General features: G+C 38.9%; 2 protein-coding genes across 3 annotated transcripts; both read left to right on the top strand.

Moving 5' to 3' along the window:
• The first annotated feature begins 290 nt into the window (after window positions 1-290).
• On the top strand, window positions 291-8,871 carry casp3b (caspase 3, apoptosis-related cysteine peptidase b). The gene is made up of 7 exons (XM_023288941.3): window positions 291-365; window positions 2,040-2,120; window positions 3,632-3,792; window positions 4,235-4,363; window positions 6,253-6,428; window positions 6,800-6,920; window positions 8,104-8,871. Exons 2-7 carry the CDS (start codon window positions 2,044-2,046, stop codon window positions 8,211-8,213), a joined length of 774 nt encoding a protein of 257 aa, XP_023144709.2. The 5' UTR covers window positions 291-365; window positions 2,040-2,043; the 3' UTR covers window positions 8,214-8,871.
• Window positions 8,872-14,211: 5,340 nt separating this feature from the next.
• Window positions 14,212-25,101, top strand: irf2b (interferon regulatory factor 2b). Of its 2 annotated transcripts, none has more exons than XM_023288955.3 (9): window positions 14,212-14,456; window positions 16,176-16,268; window positions 16,342-16,441; window positions 17,393-17,569; window positions 17,685-17,731; window positions 18,900-19,020; window positions 19,358-19,510; window positions 20,843-20,880; window positions 21,886-25,101. In XM_023288955.3, exons 2-9 carry the CDS (start codon window positions 16,182-16,184, stop codon window positions 22,153-22,155), a joined length of 993 nt encoding a protein of 330 aa, XP_023144723.2. In that variant the 5' UTR covers window positions 14,212-14,456; window positions 16,176-16,181; the 3' UTR covers window positions 22,156-25,101. The 2 variants fall into 2 exon arrangements, with proteins under 2 accessions (XP_023144723.2, XP_023144722.2); XM_023288954.3 differs by lacking the exon at window positions 14,212-14,456 and adding an exon at window positions 14,494-14,791.
• Window positions 25,102-26,804: the final 1,703 nt, after the last annotated feature.

The raw sequence follows: 26,804 nt of genomic DNA, 5'->3' as shown, positions 1-26,804 counted from the left end.
TGTGTCAAAGTAACAACCACATGAATGTAAGGACCCATAATCTCCTACTAGAATATTCAGATAATCAATTCAGTTCAGTGTAAGTAGTTTAAATGTGGCTCATTTGTGTCTATAAAGTAGTCATTTTCACTAATATATGTTCATGACGTATTTTATTCTACCCGACAGTTCTCTAAACCAATCAACATCAGCCTTCTCGTCAAGGTGCTCTTGGCAGTTAGCGCTTTGTCCCGCCCACTCGGGAACAGCGTTCCTGATTGGCTGAAAGTTCCAGGCTTATTCTTTGAACGTTGTGACATTTCCTTGTAATGATATTCAGGCAGGAGACCTGTTAGTACCTGTTTCTGCAAGCGTCTCATCGAAAGGTACGTCTGTTGTGGTTAACAAAAATATGTAAAATGTTGTTAATTACACTTGTGAGTTCAGTGCAGCCTGTTTTGTTTGTTAGTTAACACCGGGCAGGTAAAGTTCGTTTTAATTCGCTACTCTTGTACTTTAGCTTGCTGAGCTACACCTCAGATAAATACAACTTCTGGTTTAAATAGTAATTTACACGGTATTTAAAACTTACTGAATGTTGTCAGAACGCCTTGTCTTGTATTTTGCGACAGATATGATTAATTAAAGATGTTATATACTCATATTCTGGTCACTTTTAGCCAGAGTGTTCCTGTGTAACTTTAGCTACCACTAATTTAATCTAATGCGGTTAGCTAATGGTGCTTCCACAGAGCACCATTAGCTTCTACAGAAAACAGTATTTATAGGGGTTATATCCTGATAACTAATACGTTGTTAATCGGATTTCCAGTTGACACATGAATAGAGACTCATTTTCAGGAAACTGTTGGAATCGTTTCCGTTTTCACCATACGTTTGTTTGTTAAAAATAGCTGTATATTTCCTGTTGTGTCATTGAGTTTCATTATGATCTAACGTGGGTTAAAAGTACTGCGTGTTCCAAAGTATCAGCCACAAAGGATTTGTTAGTTTTCTGTTCACATATTAGATATCTGATATGACATTGAACACATAAGATATCATGGGTGTAGCTTTTGTTTGAACACATCAAGTTGTGGTTTTTGAATGTCATGTTATACATTTCCTGGTGTCTGATGAGTTTCTGCTTTCTGTGCTAGCATCTGCATTCCTGCATCCTTTGTGCCTTTTTTGTTTTTAAATAGGGGGACAAAAGCATGTGTATTAAATATTGAAGGGGATGTATGACCTGCAGCTCCATTGAAATCAGCTTTAATCCATCTATGGCCTTAACCATGCAAAACACAATAAATCCGAGTAGTAATCAGGTGTAAAACACTGCAGGAAGTGCTGGTTTAGTTGTTGTGGTATTTTATTTGGTACACAGACAGTGTGGTAAAGTGGTTTTGAGGGTGAAGTTGGGTTTAAATAATTCTGTAACTTGCTTCTCTGTGTCAGATTACCCAGCTAGACCTGCTTCATTGATTACATATCAACTATTAAATCAGCTATTCCGACAATAAGTTAATCAGTCTGAGTTATTATTTTAAATGATAATGATTTGAATTTGGTACAGATTTGTATTTCTTCGCGTTGTATTTTTGTGTTTGGAAATACATGCAAGGAGAAATAGAGTGAAAAAAATAGGCATCTACACTACCAATCAAAAGTTTGGACACACCTTCTCATTCAATGTTTTTTTATTTAATTTTTTTTTTTACATTGTAGATTAATATTGAAGACATCAGAACTATTAAACAAAAAACAAAACAAAGTGTTAATCGTCAATATTACTCTATCATGTAGAAAATAATACAAATAAATAAAAAGCACTGAATGAGAAGGTGTGTCCAAACTTTTGACTGGTACTGCAGATGCATAGGTACGTACTAGTTACTCATAATAACGTCGTCTTGGGTTTTGTATGGAGGAGGCATCAGGCGACGGCTGACAGGGTCCCCCTTTTTTTTCTTTTACCTTTTCCTTGTATTTACTTTTCTTATCTTGATTTTTCAAATGTTCGAATTTCTAAGGCATTTCTTTTCCATTCATGTCTGCAGGAGAATGGCTGACGCTGGTGGTGATAATGATGTGCAGAGTGGTGGGGACTCTGTGGACGCCATACGATTCTTTTCGAAAAAGTAACTACAGTGCACTGCTCACTATTTGACTGCCCATATCTTATGAACTTAAACCTCCATGGTCAGCCACAACATGAAAACAACTGTCAGGTGGAGGAAATAACAGTGATTATCTTATCATAATGACACGAGATGTGGGGGGATATACAAGGCGACAAGTTGCTTGAAGTGTCACAACTTGAGAAATAATGTAACTAGAATCCTAAAATTTTGCAGGATCCTTGATATGTACATGTGGTCTTCAATGGTACAACCACGCTTTGATATAACAATACAAACCAGTTATATGATGATGTGGATTTGGTAAAATCATTTCTGCTGAAATCTGGAGCACTATGAGTTGGAAAACCATGATTTTTCTTTTAGCCCAGTATCAATCTTATGTAACTTTTAGATGTGGGAATGCTTTCATAGTGGTCTGTTCTATCATACCTCCTCAATGAATGTCCTAGTATTGGCCATAAAGTCAAAAAATATAATTTTAATAATTTTTTTTTCTCAAAGTAGGCCTCTGTCTGGCACCATGTTCTATATTTTTTTCAATCTCAGGGATAAAAACTCAACAACTCAGCCTCTTAAGGAGAAAAATAAAGGTTTTATGGTTGGTGGATGATCAGAGTAGTATTTATTTATTTTACCAAATTTACACCATCATATAACTGTTATTTTTTTTATTCTTCTATCAAAGCAGGGTTGTACCCAGGGTTGAAGGCCGTTTGTACATAAGAATGAGCCGGCCAGTTTCAGCACTCTGGCTACATTATTTCTCAAGCTATGGCACTTAAAACACTCCTACACAGATTGACATGAAGAAAACGATGCAGAAATCAACATGATCCCACCCCACCTTAAGACACCTGTGATCAAAAATGTCACTCGTTTTATTTACTAATATACATATGCACAAAAAAAAAAACAAATCAGACAAATATGAGATGGTCAGGTGTGAATGTATTTTTTAATTTGTGGAACTGATGTGGAATGACCCACATAGCAATAATCTAAACACTGTTGCAGACCATGAACTCCCTTCATGGCAACAGTATTTCTTGGTGGCCTCTTTAAGCAGGATAATTCTCCCTGCTACACTGCAACAAATGTTCAGGAATTGTTTGAGGAACACGATGAAATTCCTCCAAATTCACCAGATCTCAATCCAGTTGGACGTCCGTGCGATGTTCTAGAAAAACCAGTCGCATGGAAGCCCCACCTCACAACTCCCAGCTCTCGGAGGATCTGCTGCTAACATGTTGGTGACTGACACCACAGGACACCTCAAAACAACACAAGGGAAAATCAGCCACCTTCTGTGACTCAGTAGCCATACAATGAGATGATCCAAAACTCATTACAACATCCAGCAGTCAGAAACAAACAGCGGTTAAGCAAGACCTTCAGCTTCAGTCACCATGAAGCTTTAGAAATCTCTCTTTAAGTGTGTTGGTGCTGAACAAGTTTTTCAGGTTTTAATTACAATCTGTTCACACGTTTTTGTGTGTGCCACTTTCCAGGCGTGATGCATCAAACGGTAAAACTTCTGAGGAAACAGACTCCGCCCCCTCCATCAAGAGCAGCAGCACAGCTGTTTCTGACCCGTACCGCTACAACATGAACTACCCCTGCATCGGAATCTGTTTGATCATCAACAACAAGAACTTCCACAGAAGCACCGGTAAATACACCCATTCAGTGATTCATTTGAGTTCATGCACACACTTGTTGGCTTCGTCTCATGGGCAGATGAACAGATTATGCTGTTGCCACACAATATATTCCCAAATAAGTTCAGTCAGTCAGAAAGCAGTTACAGAGCCACCTACTGACATTTGGACATTTTCTGAGTTTCAGCAAACTTTGCAAAACTGACTAATTTCCACTGCAGTTGTTAATGTATGCACAGGTGTGTTAAAGTCATACTTTTACTGTTTTGCATGTTAAGTGACACACACAGCTGCAGAGTGGGTGTACTTAGGTGAGCGTGACTGATGATTTTGTGAAAAGACAGAGATAGATAAATATTTTTTTAGAGCATTCGCTGTCTGTTCCTTGAACTGTAATGTAAATGCTGACATTTGTTATTGTGCTGCATCGTGTGTGTTTGTGTCTCTCTCCAGGCATGAATACTCGTAACGGGACAGATGTTGACGCTGCTTGTCTTGCCAAGACCTTTAGTTCTCTGGGTTATCAGGTCAGAGTGACCAATGACCAGACTGTGTCTGAGATGGAAAGACTGATGTCACTTGGTAAGAGAGATTTTTACTAATTCAAGGTTGCTGCTGTGTTAAAGGAAAATTATCTCCATCCTGCTACTCTGTCATGAATCACCTGGTTACACTGACTATTAACACTTGGGTTAACATTTAATTAAAATTGCCTAGTATTAGTGCTTTTTTATCAGTTATCATGTGATGTTTGTTACATTTATTTAGACTGCATTACCACAGCAGCATGAGGCTGGTCAGCAAACAGTTTAATACATTTTACAGATGGTTTCAGGACTCTGTTAAGTAGTTATCTGTACCAGAACCATGGCAAATCCTTTTAAGTTTTATTAGCTGAGTTTGACTGTCCAGAATTAACATTACAGATATCTATAACGTGACATCAGTTACAGATCTCTGTCTTTCAGTGTGGAGTAGTCAAAATAAGAGGTGTAGAAGTCTAAAGCTAAGCATCACTATGGCTGGTCAGAACTGTTGTGCTTGACGCTTCTGATTGAATAATAATCCAGGAAAAGCATTTGACAGCGTAAGTAATGACAGCTGCTGTGTTAAATAAGCTACCATGAAATTAAAAAAGCCCATCAGTGAGTAGTCTGTGGAGAACGAGAGCTTTGTTCATCAGACTTCTGGTCAATACCTTCTAAAACTTCAACCTCAGGTGGCTCAGACATGGAGGTCCAACAGCTTTTCAAGTGTAGTTACAGCTGCAGTGGCATAGTAGGTTTGAAAAGTATTCTACCCTGGCCTACCCACTTTGTGTAACTTCTGATGTTACAACAGATATCTGCATCATCATGTCATTTTTCAAAGTCATTACATTTTGACTTGTCAGAATTCTAGTTCAACATATTTACAACATTATACTGACCAGTTCAGACTTAGTTCAAGCTATCTAAACAGGATGATGCAGATATCCCGAATGGATGGGAATTAAAGCTATCTTGAACTAGAATTTTAACTAGTTAGGACTAAACTGTAGAGACCTGAAACTGTGAATTACAACTAAGAATTCATCTGTAATTACTCCACCAAGGAAAGGCGGAGTTATGTGACGATCAGCATACATTTGTTGTCTGTCTGTTCGCAACATGACCCAAAAACGGACTAACGGATTTGGATGAAATTTTCAGGGAAGGTCAGAAGTGACACCTGATTAGATTTTGGCAGTGATGCGGCTTATAGTCTGGATCCACAGATTTGCTAAAAATTTCTGTATCCTTGCAAGATAGCAGCACAGCGTCACTGTAACCATGACAACAAGTGAACACTACATCAGCTGCCTGCTGACCATCACATGATTGCGATCCTACTACTAATTGACCGTTGCAGAGTTATCAGGACTTATTCGTTGGAAATGATACAAGGAACAATTAATTAAATTGTGGGGGTGTTTCCAAGTCCCATCAATTCCCGCCGTCTGCTACATATTTAGGTCACATGATTCGATATCTGTACATAACGTACACATGCATAACACACGCCTGTGCTCAGCGCAACGTCATTTTGTTTGTGGGTACATCTATACTAAATGGTCACATTCTATAGTGCCGTGATTTGTGCCACGATTTTTTTTTCAAGATTTCAGCCGTCAGAAATGATACGACTGAGCAGCCTTGGCGGAGTACTGTGCTCTCTGAGTGCTTTTCTTATTCACTTTCTGGATATCTGCAACTGTATTCTTGATATCTGTCGTGGGAAATCCCACACACATGAATGATAAGTGATGTCATTTGTGCTAGAAAAGCTATTAAATGTTACAATTTGACAGATTTATGTCTCTTATACTTCTGCTAACATATTAAGCACCGTATTCAAGACACTATTCTGCCAAACAGCTGAAATGAAAGTTTAAAATAGCTGGACTGATAACCTAACTTCATCTTGTTCACTATCTGTTCTTGTGTCTCCAGCATCTGCAGAGGACCACAGTCAGAAGGCATCATTTGTATGTGTGCTGCTTAGCCATGGAGATGAAGGGGTGATTTACGGCACGGATGGCTGTGAAAAGTTGGACACCATGATAAGCTACTTTAAAGGAAATCGCTGTAGGACTCTGGTGGGGAAACCAAAGCTCTTCTTTATACAGGTCAGTTAATACACACTAATATGGCATTCCTCACAATGGGTGCTGGAATGCTTGTGCTTCAGTGAAAATACTTCATTGTAAGGCTTCTATTTTGATTTAGGTTCTCAAAATAATTCTTAACAATATTTCATTTCACATTTTTTAACCTCTAATTGCCCAGTTTCAAAAAACACAACGTGCATTTTCGAGCTTGTGACATGACTTGACGACATTGCATTGCATTTTTTCTTTTGGTGTAAATGTGAAACCAATGAATGAAACCTTTAGCGACAAAACTACCAGCTTTAAACTATATACTACTACTACTACTACTACACTACTATACTCTCACAGTTCATATATGTAATATCTGGATGTCCTGCTCTTTCAAGGCGTGTCGTGGTAGCACCCTGGATGATGGAGCATTGCTTGAGGCTGACGCTGTCCCAGAGCAAACATCGGAGAAGATTCCTGTGGAGGCAGACTGCTTGTATGCCTACTCCGCCGCTCCAGGTAACCAATAATAGCAGTCTTAGTAAAACACTTTTTGTCCTGTTAACCCTCTGTCATATTTCTGCTCACTGTGGGCTGATTTTCATTGCAACATTTCAAGTAGAGAGAACACAAAAACATTTTCAGTGGAGTACAGCAAAGTTATAATTTTAAAAATTTAAGTCTATGATTACTTATTTTGGGGCTGCACAGTGGCGTAGTGGTTAGCACTTTCGCCTTGCAGCGAAAAGGTCCCTGGTTCGCGTCCCGGCTTTCCCGGGATCTTTCTGCATGGAGTTTGCATGTTCTCCCTGTACATGCGTGGGTTCTCTCCGGGTACTCCGGCTTCCTCCCACAGTCCAAAAAATATGCTGAGGTTAATTGATTACTCTAAATTGCCCGTAGGTGTGAATGTGAGAGTGATTGTTTGTCTCTATATGTATCCCTGCGACAGACTGGCGACCTGTCTAGGGTGTCCCCTGCCTTCGCCCGAGTCAGCTGGGATAGGCTCCAGCCCCCCCGCGACCCTAGTGAGGATTAAGCGGTGTATAGATAATGGATGGATGGATGGATTACTTATTTTCCAGAAAGTGCCCAAAGCTGTTAACAATACTGGAAAATAGTGGCACTACATATTATAGATATTTAACATTTGTTTCCATACTTGTGTAGTATTTCTTCTGTGCAAACACAACTTGCAGTTCAGTCAAAACATCCCAGAAAAAAAAGCATTTTTGCAATAAAATGCATTTATTTTTGCCATTTATTTGCCAGAAATAAATGCTTTATTTCTTCGGGTTTAAAAATTTGCCATTTTTAATACATTTAAAAATGGCAAATTTTTGAATGAGATGTGCAGAATAAAGAGAATAATAAATGTAACAATAATAAAATATTCTCTTTTTTTGGCCTAGATTTGGTTGTTTTTAAACCAAAAGTCACACATGATTAAGATTAGGACATGATTCAAGGACAAAGTAAAACATTTGTACATTTTTCCTATTTATACAGTTGTCTGCTGTGATTAATGATCTCATTTTGGTGATTTTTTTGTTTTCATTTATTTGTTTTAAACAATACAATGTTTTTCAAACCTGCAAATGGTTTTATGGTTGAGAAGATTAATATCAGTCACTTTTTTTCCCCACCTTGTTGTGTCTGGGCATCTTTTCTAAGACTGCTAACACTTTAAATTGTCCTGCAGGCTACTACTCATGGAGAAACACCAGCAGCGGCTCCTGGTTCATTCAGTCACTGTGTGAAGTTTTGCAGGAGTTCAGTGGCAAGCTGGAGCTGATGCAGCTCATGACCTGAGTGAACCGCAAGGTGGCGCTGAACTTTGAATCTGCCTCCACCATACCTGGATTTAGTGGCAAGAAGCAAATCCCCTGCATCGTCTCAATGTTGACCAAAGATTTTTACTTCACATTAGATAAAGATTAGTCCAAATTTAGCTACATGTGGAAAACTGAGTCAGAAGTGGGTGTGCTGGTGTTGCCAGTTTTGCCTGATTTCTGTTCTCTGGTCACATGTTAAAATCTAAAACTGCGTACTTGATGCTCAGTAGGACAGCGTTCATTTTAATGTGACTATAAGGACCAATAATACCGTCAGTATTAGGATAAACAGGAACAGATCAATGAGCTTACTGTCTGTTATTTTATGCTTTTAGTGGCAGGTTTTTCAGGGAAACTTTTGTTCTGACTTTTCATTATGTGTTACCGAAGACACACAAAGAGGTGTTGGGACGTTTTCAGGGATGCCTTTTTACACAGCTTCACTCATTAATATAATAATATATAATAATGATATAACTTCTAGCTTTAGTAAGTAAATATGTACTGTACAGGTCAAACAATGATTGTAACACTCAACACTTGTCTTTACTAGTTTCTGAATGCAATAAATGCGCAACACAGACTGGATACAGGAGATGTTGGAGATACTGGAAATAAATAATTCATTAAAACCATTTTGTCCTATAGAAGGGTAAAAATTTGTATAGGTGCAGATTCTGTGATGTGTGTGTGCTGCGCTTCCCCTGCTCTGGTGGTTTATGATTAGCCTATTGATTTGTCAGCAGTCAGATTAGATCTAAGTCATCGACTGTATAAGAAAGATTTTATTACACAGTGTATAATCTAAGTGAACAACAGTTTTCCACTTGCACATTTAATTGCATTCAAAATCCTGAGTTTGATTGGGTTTATTAATTAAAAAGTCAAATGGAATGTATGATTGAATGCATCTAAGTACACACACACACACACACACACACACACACATATATATATATATATATATATATATATATATATATATATATATATATATATATATATATATATATATATATATATATATATATATATATACATACATACATAGACTGACACAATTTTCAGCATTCCAGCTCTGTACACCACCACAGTGAATCTGAAATGAAACAGTGAAGATGTGCTTTAAGTGAAGGCCGGTGTAGAAAATACAATGCATTTTATACACTCACTGGCCACTTTATGAGGTACACCTTGCTAGTAAAAGGTTGGACCTCATTTTATCTTCACAGCTGCGTTAATTCTTCATGGCATATTTTCAACAAGGTGTTCATTCCTCAGAGATTTTGGTCCATATAGACATGATACAGTTGTTGCTACAGATTTGTCGGCTGCACATCTGTGATGCCAATCTCCTGTTTCACCACATGCCAACAGTTCTATTGGATTGAGATCTGGTGACTGTGGAGGCCGTTGAGTACAAGGAACTCATTATCATGTTCAAGAAACCAGCTTGAGATGATTTGAGCTTTATCCTGCTGGAAGTAGCATCAGAAGATGGTAGACTGTGGTCATAAAGGGATGACATGGTTAGCAACAATACTCAGGTAGGCTGTGCCATTTAAACGATGCTCAGTTGGTACAAAGGGGCCCAAAGTGTGACAAGAAAATATCCCCCTCACCATTACACCACTAGTAGCCTGAACCGTTGATACAAGGCAGGATGGATCCATGCTTTCATGTTGTTTACGGCAAATTCTAACCAATCTGAATGTTGCAGCTGAAATGGAGACTTATCAGACGAGGCAACATTTTTAAAATCTTCTATTGTCCAATTTTGATGAGCCTGTGTGAATTGTAGCCTCAGTTTCCTGTTCTTAGCTGACAGGAGTGGCACCTGGTGTGGTCTACTGCTGCTGTAGTCCATCTTCTTCAAAGTTGGTCGTACTGTGAGTTCAGAGATGGTATTCTGCATTCCTTGGTTGTAATGAGTGGCTGTTTGAGTTACTGTTGCCTTTCTATCATCTCCAACCAGTCTGTCCATTCTCCTCTGAACTCTCACATCAACAAGGTATTTTCATCCACTCAACTGGATAGTTTCTCTTTTTCAGATATTCTCTGTAAACCCTAAAGATGGTTGTTTGTGAAAATCCCAGTAGATCAGCAGTTTCTGAAATACTCAGACCAGCTGTCTAACATCAACAACCATGCCACGTTCAAAGTCACTTAAATCCCCTTTCTTCCCCATTCTGATCCTCGGTTTGAACTTCAGCAAGTTGTCTTGACTACGTCTACATGCCTAATGCATTGAGTTGTAGCCATGTGATTGGCTGATTCTCTTTGTGTAAACAAGCAATTGAACAGGTGTACCTAATGAAGTGGCCGGTGAGTGTATGTGTCCTCCACCTTTGTAAGTGACCAAGTAATTGGACATTTGGCTGCTCAGCTGTTCCATGGCCAGGTGTGTGTTATTCCCTCATTTCATTTTCAAGTAGCAGATAAAATGTCTTCAATTCATTGTGTGGAATCTGGGGACGAGGCAGATGTGACTAATGCAGGGAAAAGACTCAGAATTTACACATTTACACTAAAAGTCATCATCATTTCCCAAAAGCTTGAAACCTTTTAAAACCTGCGGAGATCCTACAGCAGTTTAGAACAATATTTTAACTCAATCTAAAAGGGATGTGTGTTGTATGAATATGACAATCTGTGACTGAAAAAGCTGATTAGCCAGAAACTGTCTTGTCTAGCGATTAAAAGATGTTTTTAGTTGCACAGTCTCCTGCTGAGAGACCTGGGATTTAGTCTCCAGTGGGTTATTTCAACATACAGCTTTAATTTTGGAATATTTAATCCAAAATGTTTCAAAGAATTAAAATAGATGGCCTAATTCCATATCAGACCTAACAGTCTGCGTTTCTGTACCAGGTTCTAAATGATCAACATGTTAATTAGTGTTCTCATCGTTACTCATTACCTTTATGAAGACTGATAGAGGTAATGATTGACCCTGTTGTGCACTTTGGTTGGGGATATTGTTTAAAAGAAGAGTCTGTGTGAATGATTAACAGTAGGCAGACGGTTTGCTGTTTCAGTGACTGTGTGTTGCCGCTAGAGGAAGCCAGATGAACGGTAAGAGCGGCTCTGAGGGCCTTTAATGAATCAGCAGTCCTTCAAAGGTTTCCAGGAACTGAAACTGTGGCTCAGTTTAACCCTCGATGCACCAATCACACAACTAAAACACACACTAATAGGGTTCCTCTGTGGCTGTCACTACTGTTGGCAGCTGAAATTATCTTAAAAAAAAAATCTCCACACTGCAAATTGGATTTATTCAGTTATTCATTCATTATGTCCATTTCCTTTATTTATTCTTATGTGTCTCTGGCATCTTGTGGCGCAGGAGTGTTTGCTGTTCATTTAGAAACTCTCCATATTAGTTAATCAGACCCCTCCCTGCTCTCTGCTGCAGGGTGCACCAGTGTGTCACAAACAGATAAGACTGGCTTCATGCAGGCCTGACACCTTTTACCTGACTTCAGGGGAAATCGTCAGCAGGATGTAACTCACAGCGCTTTTCAAACATCATATTGTCTGTTCCTGAATCTTCCAAAATCTGTTTTCTAGTTAGTTGTGAACTGAAAGTGGGAGTGTGTAGCAAAAATGGTGAGAATTTTGGTTTGTTTGGTGCATAGTAAAGTTTGAAAAGCTGCTAATTATGCATTAAAATGGATTTCAAAGTAAGCTTATGCATGTACATGTGTTTGCAGTATATTGATGAAGTTGCATTTCTTGTTTTCATGCAAAAACTGAAACCTCCAGACTTTCTAAATGAGGTTTCTCACTATAAAATGCACTTTGGTTCATGTTGGAACCCACAACTGCCACTGCATCGCTTCAGCATGTGGGGAAATAAAACCGAAAACGTGCATTTTCCACACAAGTGCAGGTGTTGTGTTGAATCTCGTACAAGCTTTGTGTGAAGTTTCTGGTTTCGTTTCCAGCTGCAGCAGAGCAGAAAATGGGAGGATGAGGGAGGAGGAGGGGGGAGATAGAGGAAGTGAAAATGAAATCCAGTTCAAAGATCGTCTATGCATCCGTGAAGGAAAAAAAAAACACACAACAAAAACACTCCAAATGTGGGCGTTTGTTTTCACAGTGTTTTTCCTCTTTGCCTGAACTTTGCCTGAGTTGTTTGCATGAACTATATTTGATGGGAAAGTACAGAGTTTGCAGTAGTTTGGCTCTGGTATTTTTAGCTTTGTAGAGCTGGAAGTTCAGCTCAAACACATAAACAGCTGTGCGCAGACTTTTATTTTTAAATGACAATGGGAGCTTGTGTTGCCACAGAAATTAAGCAACAGAAAATATAAAGCAAACAGCCAAAGGACACTCAGGTGATAAAATCTTCAGGTAAACACGGAACTGAAAATATAGGATCATACTCCTCAAACTCAACTACAACGGGGCTGATAATATATCAGTGTTTTGGTTGGCAGGACAGAATGTTTCAGTGGAAATACATAGATGAATACAGAATGTGGATTCATTCTAACTGAATATTATTTTCAGGAAGACTACGAAGCATAAAATCTGTCCTCTGGCTGCAGATGAAACTGTACTAGTATCACAGTGTACAAATACTCTGTTACAAGTAATTCACTGAAAGTTAAGTAGAAGTGCAAAAGCATCAAAATACACTTAAACACCAGAAGAAAAAGCAGTATTCCTTATACAGAATGGCAGATTTCATGATGAGATTATAATTATTGATGCATTCAAGTGTTTGTCACTTTATTGTTAGAGCTGGAAAACTTGATCTAATTATTTTATATAGTTTATCGGATAGGTCGGCTGTAAATTTCACCTCGAAGATCAATAATGCTTCATAATGTATTTCTTTATTATTGCATTGTTGAACTAAATCTGCATGGCATATGTCCCCCTCAATATTTACATCATTTGTTGGCCCCAAATAACAAAATAAAAGAACCATGTGCTTCATTTTTTTCCTAAATTGATGCAGAAAAGGCACTGTTGATGCATGAAAATTTAACGAAATGCAGAAAATCAAGAGTTTCATGCTCAAGATACCCTGGGGGAAGGCCTCAGTACGTAAATAAAACAACCAAAAACATATGAATAATAATAAAATATAAATACAAACAAGGTTTGCTCATAGGAGATCCAAAAATCTTCGGATTTCTTTGGTGTTCATGTATATTTTTAAATTCAGTTAGTCTCTGTTGTTAGTACTGTTATTACAGTCAGGTAAAGTTGGATTTTAGGTCATTTTTGTAGGGTTCTATTTTTTTTCAGTATTTAAATATTCAAGTAAATGTTTGTGGGATTTAAATTTGTTAGTTTGAATATTAAAATTCATGGAAAGCACTGTGGCACCAGGACTGTTGCTTTAACTGTGATGTATAAATAGATGAAATGGATGGATAGATGTTTTTCAATTAATATATATGTGCAGTATCTTTATTTTATCGATAGATAGATAGATAGATAGATAGATAGATAGATAGATAGATAGATAGATAGATAGATAGATAGATAGATAGATAGATAGATAGATAGATCTTTACTAGAGTACTAGTAAAGCACAAAATACATTAAACCATTGTTAATCTCACAGTACAGGAACACCTTATAAAGAACGTTCTGTTTTCAGAGGTCTTGATAACATCTAGAAAACATTTTGGAATGTTGGTTTGTTCCTTTTTTGTTATCACAGAACATCATCTGTGTTCCTGACAACATCCTCTAAATGTCGACATCAAAACAGTATATGAACTTTACAGGAACATTACTGGATATTTAAATATTATTAAAACGTTATTTAAGCACTTTATTGATATATTTTCTTTAAAGAATTATCAGAAGCTGTGGGTAATGTGTTGTGGGAATGTGCTGTCAGCCTGAGTGGAGGCCTGTGTTGACTTTGGTTTCCAGAATTCAGAGCGGAGTGAGACCTCTTCTCAGCGCGTTATCTGTGCGGAGCGCGCACGCGGCCAAGAGACTTCCGAGCTCGAGACCGACCCGGAGCGAGAGCGCGAGAGCACAAGGGGGATTTCCAGCGCGAGCCCCCACTTCCCGGAGCAGCCGTTGTTTTGCTTTCGGTTGGAGGCAGAAACAGAAATAAACGACGGACTCGTTTTCCGTTTTTCTTTTTTACTTCTTCTCCCCACTCAGAGCTCGAACACGCTAACTTGTCCAGCTCGTTGTTCCGGAGTGCAGCACCGAGAGGCGGCGGGCCGTCCGCACCGAGCAGGTAACACTTTATTTCCGCATGTTAACGCTCAGGCTTCCCCGCAGGACGACATGACGGATCCGCTGCTCGCCCCGCAAGTGAAAGTAGCGCTGCAGTTTTTTACTCTGCGTTTGTTGACGAGCCGAGCGGGTTTATTTTCACTTTTGTCTTCGTTGTATTGTCGTTGAGTTCGACGGCAGACGGAAGACAAGCAGACTTTGACTCGACGCTCGTTTGCTAAATCAAACTTTACTGTCAAATAAACATGTTGCTAACCAGCGAAAATCACAGGGAACCCGGCTATAACCTGGAGTTTATCCACGTTTGATAACGTGTAACTACCGTCAAATGCACTGGTAATGCTAGCTTTTCGTCGTTTTTAACTGTATTTTAGCACGAGTAGAGATTAAGTAAGTTTTAAACGAGTGTTCCTGCATGTATTGTGTATGAGAGCGCTGTAAGTCGTATTTGAGATGTGTTTACTAGACACTGAAAAAATAATATCTATGTCTGTGTGGTTGTGAGGAAATAGGGCAAAAGTCATGTCTAGATACGCAAAATTTTCCTGAATTTGTTCTATAAAACTATATCACTCGTAAAATAAAAAAAAAAGCTTTTTGAGTTAGAATCGCAACTTTAGGGTTTTGCTGTCATGACTACGTTGTAATCACTCATATGAAGTCTTCTGAATCTGCTTTTCAGTGCAGTTTATCTACATTTTCCCTCCAACCTAAGATAGTAAATGTTTCAGGTTGTGTAATCTAAAAAAAAAAAAAAAAAACTCGTTGCCACATACTATTGTGATAGCAGTGCTGGGAATAGTTTAGATCTAGTTAGTTTAGATTGGGTTAATGGCTGAACCACTTGACTTTTATCCCCCAAACCACCTACAAGGCACTCTCCGTTTCACCTATGCAAACATCCAAGTTGAAGTTGAAATATTGAACTGTCATGTACTAATCGCCTTTTTAAAGTTATGCCACCCAACCACACTAATATAGATCTTGTACTGCCTGTATGCATGCAGTGTTCTGCTGTGCTTGCAAGCTGGAAGTTCAGCTGTGTTGCTTGGAAAAGAAAAGGATGATATTTTGCATTTGACACTGTGCCATCTCACCCAGTTCGACCTATGGGTGGGTTTATTCTCATGTCCGGAGGCAGTTTGCTGGCACGTTGCACTGTGTGCAGGGAGTGTCAGGCCCACCGGACTTTGATCACAACAGGCTGCAGAGTTCATAACTCTGCTCTTAAATCCAGCGTTAGTCTGGTGGGCCAGGTATAGCTTTGTTCTGAAGTGTTTTATTTAAGATCTGGTTTCCTCAAACAAAGATGGACAACACCAGGCTGCAGTCACAGGCACTTGACTGTTTTATATCTGAACAATGTTTTATGACATCTGTTCTTTACGACGCTCGTTAAACGGCAGAGTTGGGCAAGAGTTTTATCTTTACAACTGCACACAAAATGGATTCAGCAGTCTCCTTTTTGTTTTGCTCTCAAAAGATGATTATTTGCATGAAAAATACCAGATAAAAAAGCGAGTGGCAGACTCCACTATGTGCCATGCGTTTCAATATTTGCATTTTTGCCTGTGCTGCTTGTAATTTTTGTTAGTATTGTGTCATAATATGGATCCATTTTTGAAATAAAAATATTTGTACTGTTAATTTAGATGTCTTTCTCTCTGTATTTGTATACGTACGTGACAGAATGTTCATGTCTGAATTTCTGTGTTCATAGATTGCAATGCCAGTAGAGAGAATGAGAATGCGGCCATGGTTGGAGGAACAGATTAATTCCTGTGAGATTCCAGGACTGAAATGGGTTAACAAAGTGAGTGTCCATCTGTGCAAATACCCTCACACTGTAGTACTTCTACAGCTTACAAAATGTACAATGTCTGTAGGAAAAGAGAATCTTCCAGATCCCGTGGATGCATGCTGCCCGTCACGGCTGGGACCTGGAGAAAGATGCTCCGCTCTTCATGCGTTGGGCTGTACATACTGGTAATACACTCTGTTAACTCGCTGCTTCTCCTTTTCAGTGCTTTCCATTTTCATGCATTACACTACCACAACAGTTTTCTTTCTCCAATCAAAGAAACTTGAGATTTACACCTTATTTAGTAGATTTTAGTTGTGGGAGTGTATCAGTTCCAGACCAGGCAGCTTTCATTATGAAAAGGTTCTTTAAGAGAAGGAATTCCCACAGCTTTTCTGCTTCAGTAGATGGAAAAATATATGAAAATTCTGCCTATTTCTAGCTGGGTGGATGTCCCCAGGTTTATGTATAGGCTCCACATGTGAAATAGAGAAATGATAGCACATTTTTAATGTTGTCAATTCGTTTTCAGTGTGGAAAGTTTTAGTGGGGCTTCGGTTGTACTCTTTAGGTAACTGAAAAGCAGCTGAAATCAGCCCACTTTTATCTGTGAAACTCGCATGCAGTGCTTAATTTAATGACCAAGAACTTAACTGATTTAAATGTATATGTTAATACACCTTATTTTATGTAGAAATCAAGTCCACAGAGCTAAATCTACACACATTTTAAAAATATTTTTGTATTTAAATAGTTTTGAAGAAAGAGAAATTTAGATAATACAAGCTACAGTCAAACTTATCGGCTAAAACTTTATCTGTTTTGAACCTTTCAGACCGCTGTACAGAAGGTAAAATACGTTTTGAACATTAAAAACTATCACAAATCAAGTACCACAGTCTTGTATTCTTGTTTTTTGTTGCTGTTGTGACCAGTTTATGTAAAGAACAAAAACATTTCTATGATTTTGTCTAATCTTCAGCTGAATAATAATAGGTATGCCTAAAATGTAATATTCATACAGTTAAAAGTGGAAAAGTTACCTAGATAACAATGTTCCTCTGTCTCTACTAATATATCACCACTTTATCATAATTTTTGTGTGATTTTTTTAAATTATTTTTCTGTTTGCACAGGTAAATACCAGCCAGGTGTGGACCGTCCAGATCCAAAGACATGGAAGGCTAATTTCCGCTGTGCAATGAACAGTCTGCCAGACATTGAGGAGGTGAAGGACAAAAGCATCAAAAAGGGAACGAATGCCTTCAGAGTTTATAAGATGCTCTCGTCTATGGAGAGGAGCTTGAAAAAAGGTCAGTCCTGCTGTTGCTATGATGATTCTCTTACATTCCATATTCACTCTTATGTTACAGTACTTGAAACTTGCTTTAATCATTCTCTAAAGGATGTTTTTGTGTTTCCCTTCAGGAAAGAAGAAGATGGACAAGGAGGGAAAGTCCAAAGGAAATAAAGAGGTAGGTAAACTTGGAAAAGCCCCACTGAAACATGAAGACTACGACACTTGACACACTGAGTCTAATCAGATACACTGGCAGATTCTGCAGCACTGCTAAAAACAGTAGTATGATGAGAAATACTGATGCCACAATATAACAATGCATTTGTAATTTCTCACTCAGGTCTTGCAGTTAACTTGCATTGTTAACTGGCAGCCAATAAACAGCTTCTCCCCCAGGTCTAGTTGGGTTACATGTTTGGGATTGCAGAAAGAGTTTACCGAGAAATGTTGCCACCTTTGTTCCTGCCAAGACGAGGAAACACATTTCTGAAAATCTTACTCAGCTTTCAGCTGGCAAACTGCCAGACTATCTTACTTGAACAATCAGCTCTGGCTCCTGTCCCCACATGACAGATGTTTAGCAGAGAATCTGAACAGTAACCAAGCCTTTCTCCCTCATTTGGTTCTTTCGCTCAAAGGGATTTACAAGTTAAACCAGTGGCTCTACTTAAATGGAACTGGGAGCTAAATCTACGAGACAACAACAGAAAAATAGTGTACATGATAACACACATTATGCCCTAACTTTCTAAAAGCGCTAAATGTAATAAAGAATTAAATTAATAACAGAACCTGGAAATAAAGACATCTCAGCACTCTCATAAACTATTCAGTCTGCTTAGTGTAAATTCACGGACATCTATTTATGAGGTTATTGGAAACAAACAAGAAGGCTTGTTTAATATTTGCCAGGTTAGTTTAGTGTAAATGGGCCAAGTTCATTTGTGTGTTTACATGCCTGGAATGCTTCAAATATCAGGTTGTATGCTGGTGTTGTAGTACTTGAAGCTGTAGCTTCTTTTCTAGCTTTTTACAAACCTCCCTTGCAAGTATATCTTATAGGTAAATACTTGAATTCCATATACATGCAGTGTACTATTGTTTCTGAACTGGGTCACTACATCCTGGCTGTTATTTTGAAGTTCCTCATTATTGCACTAAAATGTATTAAAGCTTTTGTATTCATGATACAATGTTTAAACCATCTTGTGCTTATTGGCGTCCATGTAACTGGCATGAACAAACAGAGCTCTTCACCTTATTGGAGCCAAACCCCACATGCTCACATAAATATATGAAGTCTTTATAATTCTAAGTCTTTCTCTGTCTTGTTTTCCCCTCAGGGATCCTCCCCATCTCCAGACAGAACTCTTTTCGACGTTCATGCTGGACCTGTGGACTACAGCAATCAAGAGCTGATCAAGCAGGAAGGAGTGGAGCTCACGGTGACTGACAGTGCGTCAGGTATGATGCCAGAGTTTGCACTCTTGTAACACAGCAACAGTCAGAGATTTACATTAGAGGAAGAAACGCAGCATTTATACACACAATAATTGAACCTCCCTTCTTTCATGCACTATCTTCTGATTACTCCTGTTGTGTATACAGGTATATTAGGGAAAAAAAACAGTAGAAGAATCAGCAAAAGAGATCATACCCATCTACTTTTTTTTTTTTTTTTTATCAGCAGAAATACATTAGAAAGAGAATTTGGTATTATATGGTTTACTTGTAAATGCACCATCATCCAGTTTATTTTGCACTGATTTGTTCATAAAGAATCCTGTCTGTCCGTGTTAAGTGATTCACAGTTCGGCAGATGACCACGTGATCACCAGCGAGCAGCTGCCGTTTGTCTGTCAGACAGTCGAAGTGACCACTGAGAATGAAGAGCAGACCGTCAGCTCGTCCCACTCGTACCCGCTGCAGATCTCTCCCGTGTCTTCATGCTGCGGTGAGGCGACGCACACATCACACTGTCTTCACACATTAGGTTGTAAGAGGAAGCATAAATAGGGCAGCTACAGGGGAGCTGGCTTTCTGAAGCAGTCGCTTTTCAGCTATTCAGAACATTTTTGACCACAGAAAATCCTTTTTTTAGATCACTGTGGTTGCAATACAGACAAATGAGCTTATCTCTGGGACAGTTGATGTTTTGTCTGTGTTAAAACACAGCTTCATATGACTATCATGCTCAAGTCAGGTTTTTTTTATTGAAGTCAAACTATATTCCTTCTGAACATTCTGTGTTCATACTGTTCAACCTGTATACATGCTGCTGTCTACACTGTTGATACAGTTTATACTATCCATACTTTTGTTTTACTGTTTATACTGCTCATACCACTATTTAACTCTGTAACTGTAGATTCAGATTATCTATTCTATATTGTTTACACATCTACATATTAGTGTATTCATAGTGCTCTGTCCATGCAGTTTATACTGTACATAATGCACTTTGTGCTGCTTTTGCACTTCTAGTTAGATGCTAAACTGCATTTCATTGTCTTAGTGGTTGTACTCTGTGCAATGACAATAAGGTTGAATGTAATGTGTAATCTGCTAGACAGCATAAAAGAAAGAAATGTGCTTCAGATGGTGACCTGATGAACTTTTCATATCAGTCACTTCCTCATCCAATGGAGTGTTTGCACCATCTGTTCTACAGATTGTATCTGAACAGGTATAACTTAAAAAATAAAGGCTAGAAGCTGACAGCTAAACATATAAAAATTTACCTGGAAAAGAAGGGGAATAAAAGTCACAGATCTATAGTGCAAAATATGAGTGAAAAATGAAAGTATTGTTCCTGTTAAATAGATGTGGAACCATGCATGCTTAGTGGAAGCTGGTGCTGATGCTCAAATATTACACTCAGACATCATTAGGGTGTTTGTACGTCAAAGTTGTTTGATATTTTTCATATCATTACCACCCTTACTTGTGTTTGTCTTATCTCTTTGTGTTTATTCATTTTTCTCTTTCCTAACCAGTCATTCGGGCAAAGCTGGTTCTATCAGTTCGTCTCACTTCCTCACTGTTACTCATTTTAATCTGTCTTGAGTCACACTAAAAGGGGACAGGGTAAAAATCATCCATGTATTCCTTCTTCTTTTTGTTTGTTTTTTGTGTTGATTTAAACTCTACATCGTAGACCGTGTTCTACAGGACATTTGAATGTTTTCTCTTTCTTACTGTTTCTCCTTCACCTGATGTGTGTGATTTAATGGCAGACTTGCCATTTTCTGAATACAGTTTTGATTGTGTGTTATTTTTTGTACAGGCAGCGACACAGACAGTGATACAGAAGAGATCAAAGAGGTGAGTTTCTCATCACTTCAACATGCAAGAGAGAGGGACATGAATGAATCACTAACTGGCCTGATTTTCACTTAAACAGGTTTTTACCCGTTTCAACTGTACTGCTGAAAAAGGGTGTGTGTCAGCGTCCATGTGTGTATTTGTTCCACTATCTTTGTGAGAACCAGTGTTTGTGTGTTTACTCATGTTTGTCTACCTTTGTGAGCTCCTGTGTGAGTTGTACACTTTGTGAACGTGAGGACAGATCCTCAAAGAAAAGTTTGAGGGTTAAGACTGTTACAGGGTTAAGTATAGCGTTGTGTGTGTGTGTGTGTGTGTGTGTGTGTGTGTGTGTGTGTGTGTGTGTGTGTGTGTGTGTGTGTGTGTGTGTGCGTGTGTGCGCGTGTGTGCGCGTGTGCGCGTGTGTGTGCGTGTGTGCGCGTGTGCGCGTGTGTGTGTGTTCCTGCATGCGTGTTCCTTCCTGTAATATTGCAAGAGTGAGAAAAGGGAGGGCCTTGTCAGGAACTGTTGTAGTCAAACATTAACAGTTTGATTTGAGGTTGTTCTTTGTTGTTCATTATACCAAACCGTGTACACACGCTCATGTACACACACCCAACACACACCAAACTACCTGCAAACACAAAGAGAACATCAATGTTTATTGCAGAATTCAGCTGTAAATCTCCATGTGAGTCTTTCCTGCGAATAGTATGAGAGATGCAGCTTTTAGACATGTGAAGCCTTTAATGTTCAGATATTTAGACTGAGTCGTGGAGTTGTTGATTCAGCTGTCTGTTAATATTTGCTGTGATTTGTTTGGTGCTGTGTTTACAGTACATTCCAGCACAGTTTCACCTCAGCATACGTCAGAAAATAGCCAGAGTCTTTGTTTTGTTTACTTTTGCTTCCACAGTTTAGCTGTCTTCCTCTTTTGAGTCTCCACTTTGAACATACTTTACGAAAAAACAAATTCCAGCAGCCGTGGTCGTGTGATTGATAAAACGGTCTGCTCTGATCTGACAGGGTATCGGTGCAGTGTGGAGGCGGGATTATAGCACATCAGTCCTCAGGATCCCCAAATGTTCTCTTCCTGGCATGGCCACCTTCGTCAGTCCGAGCAAGCCTAACTTCAGGGTCACCAGCACGCGAGACCCGGCGCCTCTCATCAGCTACCACACCGACGGCTGGACGCCATCCTACAGCCAGAACTCTCTTGTGTCCGCTGCCACCAGTCACACCCACGAGATGCGTGCAAGTGTCATTATGAAAACCTCCGACGTCACCTCGTCCTGACCTCAGACCAGGGAGCATCATCGCTGCCTCCAGGGCACAGGAATGACAGAGAATGTTTGTTTTCTCCATCAGGGCCACGTGGGGCCTAAGAAGAGGCAAACCTCCAAACCTTTGATTTATTGTAGCATCTGTCTGGGCATCAGTTCTCTCAGTTTTCGCATTTGGCGAAATTGATGTCAGTTAACTTAGCTTGCAAGTGAGGAGCACTTAAGGTAAATCTACTTTCGGCAAGGGTCTGTGTGATGTGAATGCCATCACCTTCCCATATCTAGGATTGTGTACATGCAGGGTGAAGTTTAGAAACAACCGGACAAACATGTATGCAAATATGTGACTTGGACAGAATGGTGTGCTCCTCCATTTTCCCCCTTCAAGTCCATTTTTCAGTGTATCTGGCCCTTTATACGCCTTCATCATCCATTTGTCACTGGAAATATTATTTTAGCTGCTTTGTGGCAACACTTTAGTATAATAACTTTATTTATAAAACACCTTTTAAACCCACAGTTTACAAAGTGCTTTACAGACGAGGAGAAAAAACTAGATACTCAGGAAGATCCCTGATCAGATCAGAGAGTCTAAAATGGAGAGTTAAGCATGGTAAAAGATAAAATATATGAATAAATGCACCAAATTAAGGAAAAATAACAAGTAGAGTAAAAGAAAATAGGGGCAAGACAAAGCTACAGTTATTAATCGTAGTAGTAAAATTAAACAAATAGTAAATAATGGGTACAAGAAAATTAAATGATCAAATAAAATTAATAGATGACATCACATAATAGCAAATGAAACTGCACTATTTCTGATGAAAGAAAAGTATCTTTTACTTTTAGTTGTGAGAAGTTCTTTGTGTTTTTATTGCTGAGCCTTCAGATGAATAAGTTTTTATCAAATCCGTTATCTTTGAGCCAGTATTTTATTATTTATAGTTTAAAAGTTCATCAGCTCCTTTAAGTTTCAGACCCTCAAAGCAGTGAAAGCTCAAGTGTTGGCATAAAGTGCTTCACTGGTGACACATGGATGGAAAACGATTCCTGCCTTTCTAAGCGATGAATACAAAACTTAATGTTGTTTTGAGGAAGCTACAAAAACAAAGGTGTGTTTAATCAGTGTAAAGAATGACAATCATTAGGCCCTGCTGTGGCCCGCAGAGGAAAGCAGGCTTTTTAAAGAATCGGTCTGCCTGTCTGGAGACCTCAGGACAATGTACTCGAACAGATAGATGAACTGACAGACAGACTGACAGACTGTGAACAATCTACTTGTGTCTCTTCTGCCTTCCTGGTGTTAACAATGTACATAGCTCATGTTTGCCTGCAAGCCGCTACAGCACCTTATGGACAACACTCGTGCGTGTTTGTGTGTGTGTTTTTGTGTGTGAAAGATGGAAAGAAAAGCCTTATCGAGGATGTGTGCCTTTGATAGCGTGACTGGATTCAAACTGTCTGCGTTTTAGTCTGCTAGCAAGTAGCGAACAGGAGTTTGAGTCGATCACATGTAGCTTGAGGCGGCCGACTGCGCTGTAGGAGACGCAGAGAAATAAAGAAGTGGTCGACATTTGAGGACGTTGACCTCAAGGGTTCCTATTTAGGTTGTTAGAGGAAGTGACAGCAGGACTGAATTTCTGACTTCCCAAGTTCATCCAAGCCTCTTAATCTCAATCCTGTGCATTTAAAAGATGTAAACTAGCTAACTAGGGAATTGGACTTACCTGGGCTTTAACCACACCCACACTTGTTTTTGCAGTTTGCTAGTGTATTTTCTAGCTGATTTTAGTGCCATCATGCTTGCATCTCCACCCATAATAGCTGTAGCTCTGCAGTATCTCACTATAACAACAGCTAACATGCATCTTAAAATCATTATATCCACAGAAATTTTTTTATTTTTGAGCCTCAAAACGTGAAAACATTCAGATTTATATGTTTATATGAAGTCCTGGCCAGAGTCACTGTCCCCTCAGTTTATGATCAGTAAGAGGTTTGTTGGCAGCTAGCAGGCTAAAACACAGATTTCAGGAAAAGCGTAGAGCAAATAGGAATCTGCATTGTCTTTAAAACCAAACTTCTGGAGAATTTAACACTGGATGCACATAACTTTCATGGTGATTCTCTCTGAATCAGGGGGGTTTGGGCTTGCTTCAACTGTAAAAATTTCTTCTATGTGCCTTTGTTGTTGCTTCACAACTTCTCTGTGGTTACAGTTCATGATAGTTCTCTTTAGAAACAACTGCAGTATGTGGGTGATATTTAAAGCAATGTATTCTAATAACTTTACCAATAGCCATAACACAGGACACCTGCCTTTTTTATTCTTCAGTCATTTTGTTCCAGTGGTCACATCCTCTCTGAGTGTAATAATGAAAAGTAACAGTCAATAATAGACTGTGACGTTAAATGTGCCAAACTAGAGAAAGACAAGTTGTTGTTTTTTTTAACTCCAGTGTATTTGAAATACTTTAAATTTAATTATGTTTTCAGTGTTGAAGCATCAGTTGACATTAAATAAGCAAGACCCAACCCTAATTTCCATTGCCTTAAAAAAAACAAAACAAACAAGCCTAACTGGATTATTATTACCAAGACTAATAACTGAAGTGCACTTTTACATCGTTAATTTCTGCTTGTATATAAAAGGGATGTCTATACAACCTGAAGTCAACAGTGAGCGTTGACGGTGGCGAGGTGTAGTCGGTTGGTGTTTCCAACCTGCTTCTGCTTTATTTGATTCTGGTAAAACAGAGGTGTGTCTCACTCTTTGCACTCACCATAAAATACAACATTCAGTTCCAAAGCAAACAGGACAGATCGTCTTTCTGCTGCTCACGATTCGGCAAAGAGGTTTTTCATCGCAACATGCCACTGTTCATTATCTGTACATTAACCTACATGTGAATCAACATGTAAATCTGAATAAAGACCTTTTTTTTTGTATTTATCCTCAGCTGTTTTGGGCGTTTTATGAGAATAAGTTTTGCACCCGGTTTATCTGTGCACTCGGAGAGATCAGAGTCCGGCTTTATGGCTTCTAAGAGAACTCTTATATCTGTTATAAAGATAATAAACGTCGCAGGAAAACAAAGTCCTGCACAGCAAGGACACTTTCCCTCCTGGAGAATTGGAGTTTGGGTTTAGAGGTCAGATGTGAGGTAACAGTTAAAGGTTTGCTGCTGAAGTGTGCGAGTTGGTGCATGTAGTGAAGGATAACAAGGTGTGTGTCTGGTTTGTGTGTTTTTTCTTTTTGTCAGAGCAGCAGATGTCGCCTCAACTCATTCAGTTAAACCAGAGCTGCTGTTTCGGTTTCGGTTGCTGTTCTCAGTTCTCACTCTGCTTCCTGTTTGTCTCCGAGGCCTCTGTGGACGGCGGCCAGTCGCTCTGACAACCACTAACCACATGCCATTAGTCATAGTAAACAGCCTGTCTTTGAATGCAGCGTATTTGGCTTTAATTTCACAAGCTCCTTTTGTATCAACACATCTGCCGCCCTCCTCTGCTCTGTCTGCTGCACAGACCTCCAGAAGTCCCCCTCTACTTTCTATTCCCCATAACACTTCTTCAAATATTGCAAAAAACACAAAAAATACTTCCCACACTGACCACTGTTTAGATAGATCCTCTGTTTTTTGCAAATCTGCTGTCAGTTTTAGAGGGAAAAAAAAACACATTAACAAAAAAATTTAAAGTCTACCTACAGTCATGGTTTAAATTTGTCCCATTTTTGCCAAAAAAAAAAAAAAAACTAAAGTATTTTGGCTCACACTGAGGTAACCAAGAAAGTCTGCAGACTGATCATTAAGGCAGTTCTGCAGTCATGTTTCACTGACGCCATCTACGGTCCAAAGGCAGAATTGCAGTTTTATTTCTCTGCTTACAGTCAGGCGTCATCTTGCATATTTTAAAATTGAGATATAGAAAGTAGCTGTAGGAAACATTATATAAACATAGTCATCAGAAGAGGAACACAGTGCCTTTAAAGTCTGTATGAACAATCAGTATGAATACTGGAGATGGAAGGTAAAATATGTATTATAACTCATTACAGTGCACAGTATATCCTATAGCATTGTTTTATAAGAGTACTGTTGTATTTATGTTTCAAAGTGTCCATTTTTAATGTGATTTGTTCCCTGTCCTCTCCATCTGTGACATACTGCCTGGATTGTCCTGACCAGTTCTAGCGTTCAAGATTCAACATTCAAGAACTTTATTGTCATACACACACAGCAGAAGCACAGTGGTTACCCTGAGTTATGAATGAAATTCTTATTTCGCGAGTTCCCTTCACACAACTGAAATAACAAAATAAGATAAAACTAAATATAATGATATATAAACAGTTCAAAAATATATTCTCTGTGTAAATGTTGGCATCTTCTGCGATACTGTCATATGCAAACAGGCATGGGATGTGTGCAAAATATTGCTATATACAGAGATTGCAGGTGAGTCAGTTATTTAGTAGCCATGACCGGCATCTCTTTACCATCAGTCCATGTCTATATAGTCTCATCTGTCCCCCTTTCAGTTGTGTCTGTACACTGCTCAAACTGACTAAAACTGAAAGTGACAAATAATTGGTGCAGAACAGACAGTATATGAGTCATTCTATCTCAGATCACCACATTTTTGCTCACCTATCTCTGATTT

Source organism: Amphiprion ocellaris, chromosome 13 (genome assembly GCF_022539595.1).
Source record: "Amphiprion ocellaris isolate individual 3 ecotype Okinawa chromosome 13, ASM2253959v1, whole genome shotgun sequence".
NCBI classification, from domain to species: domain Eukaryota; kingdom Metazoa; phylum Chordata; class Actinopteri; family Pomacentridae; genus Amphiprion; species Amphiprion ocellaris.
The sequence above is the reverse complement of the archived record's forward strand: the minus strand, read 5'-3'. Positions and strand labels throughout refer to the sequence as shown.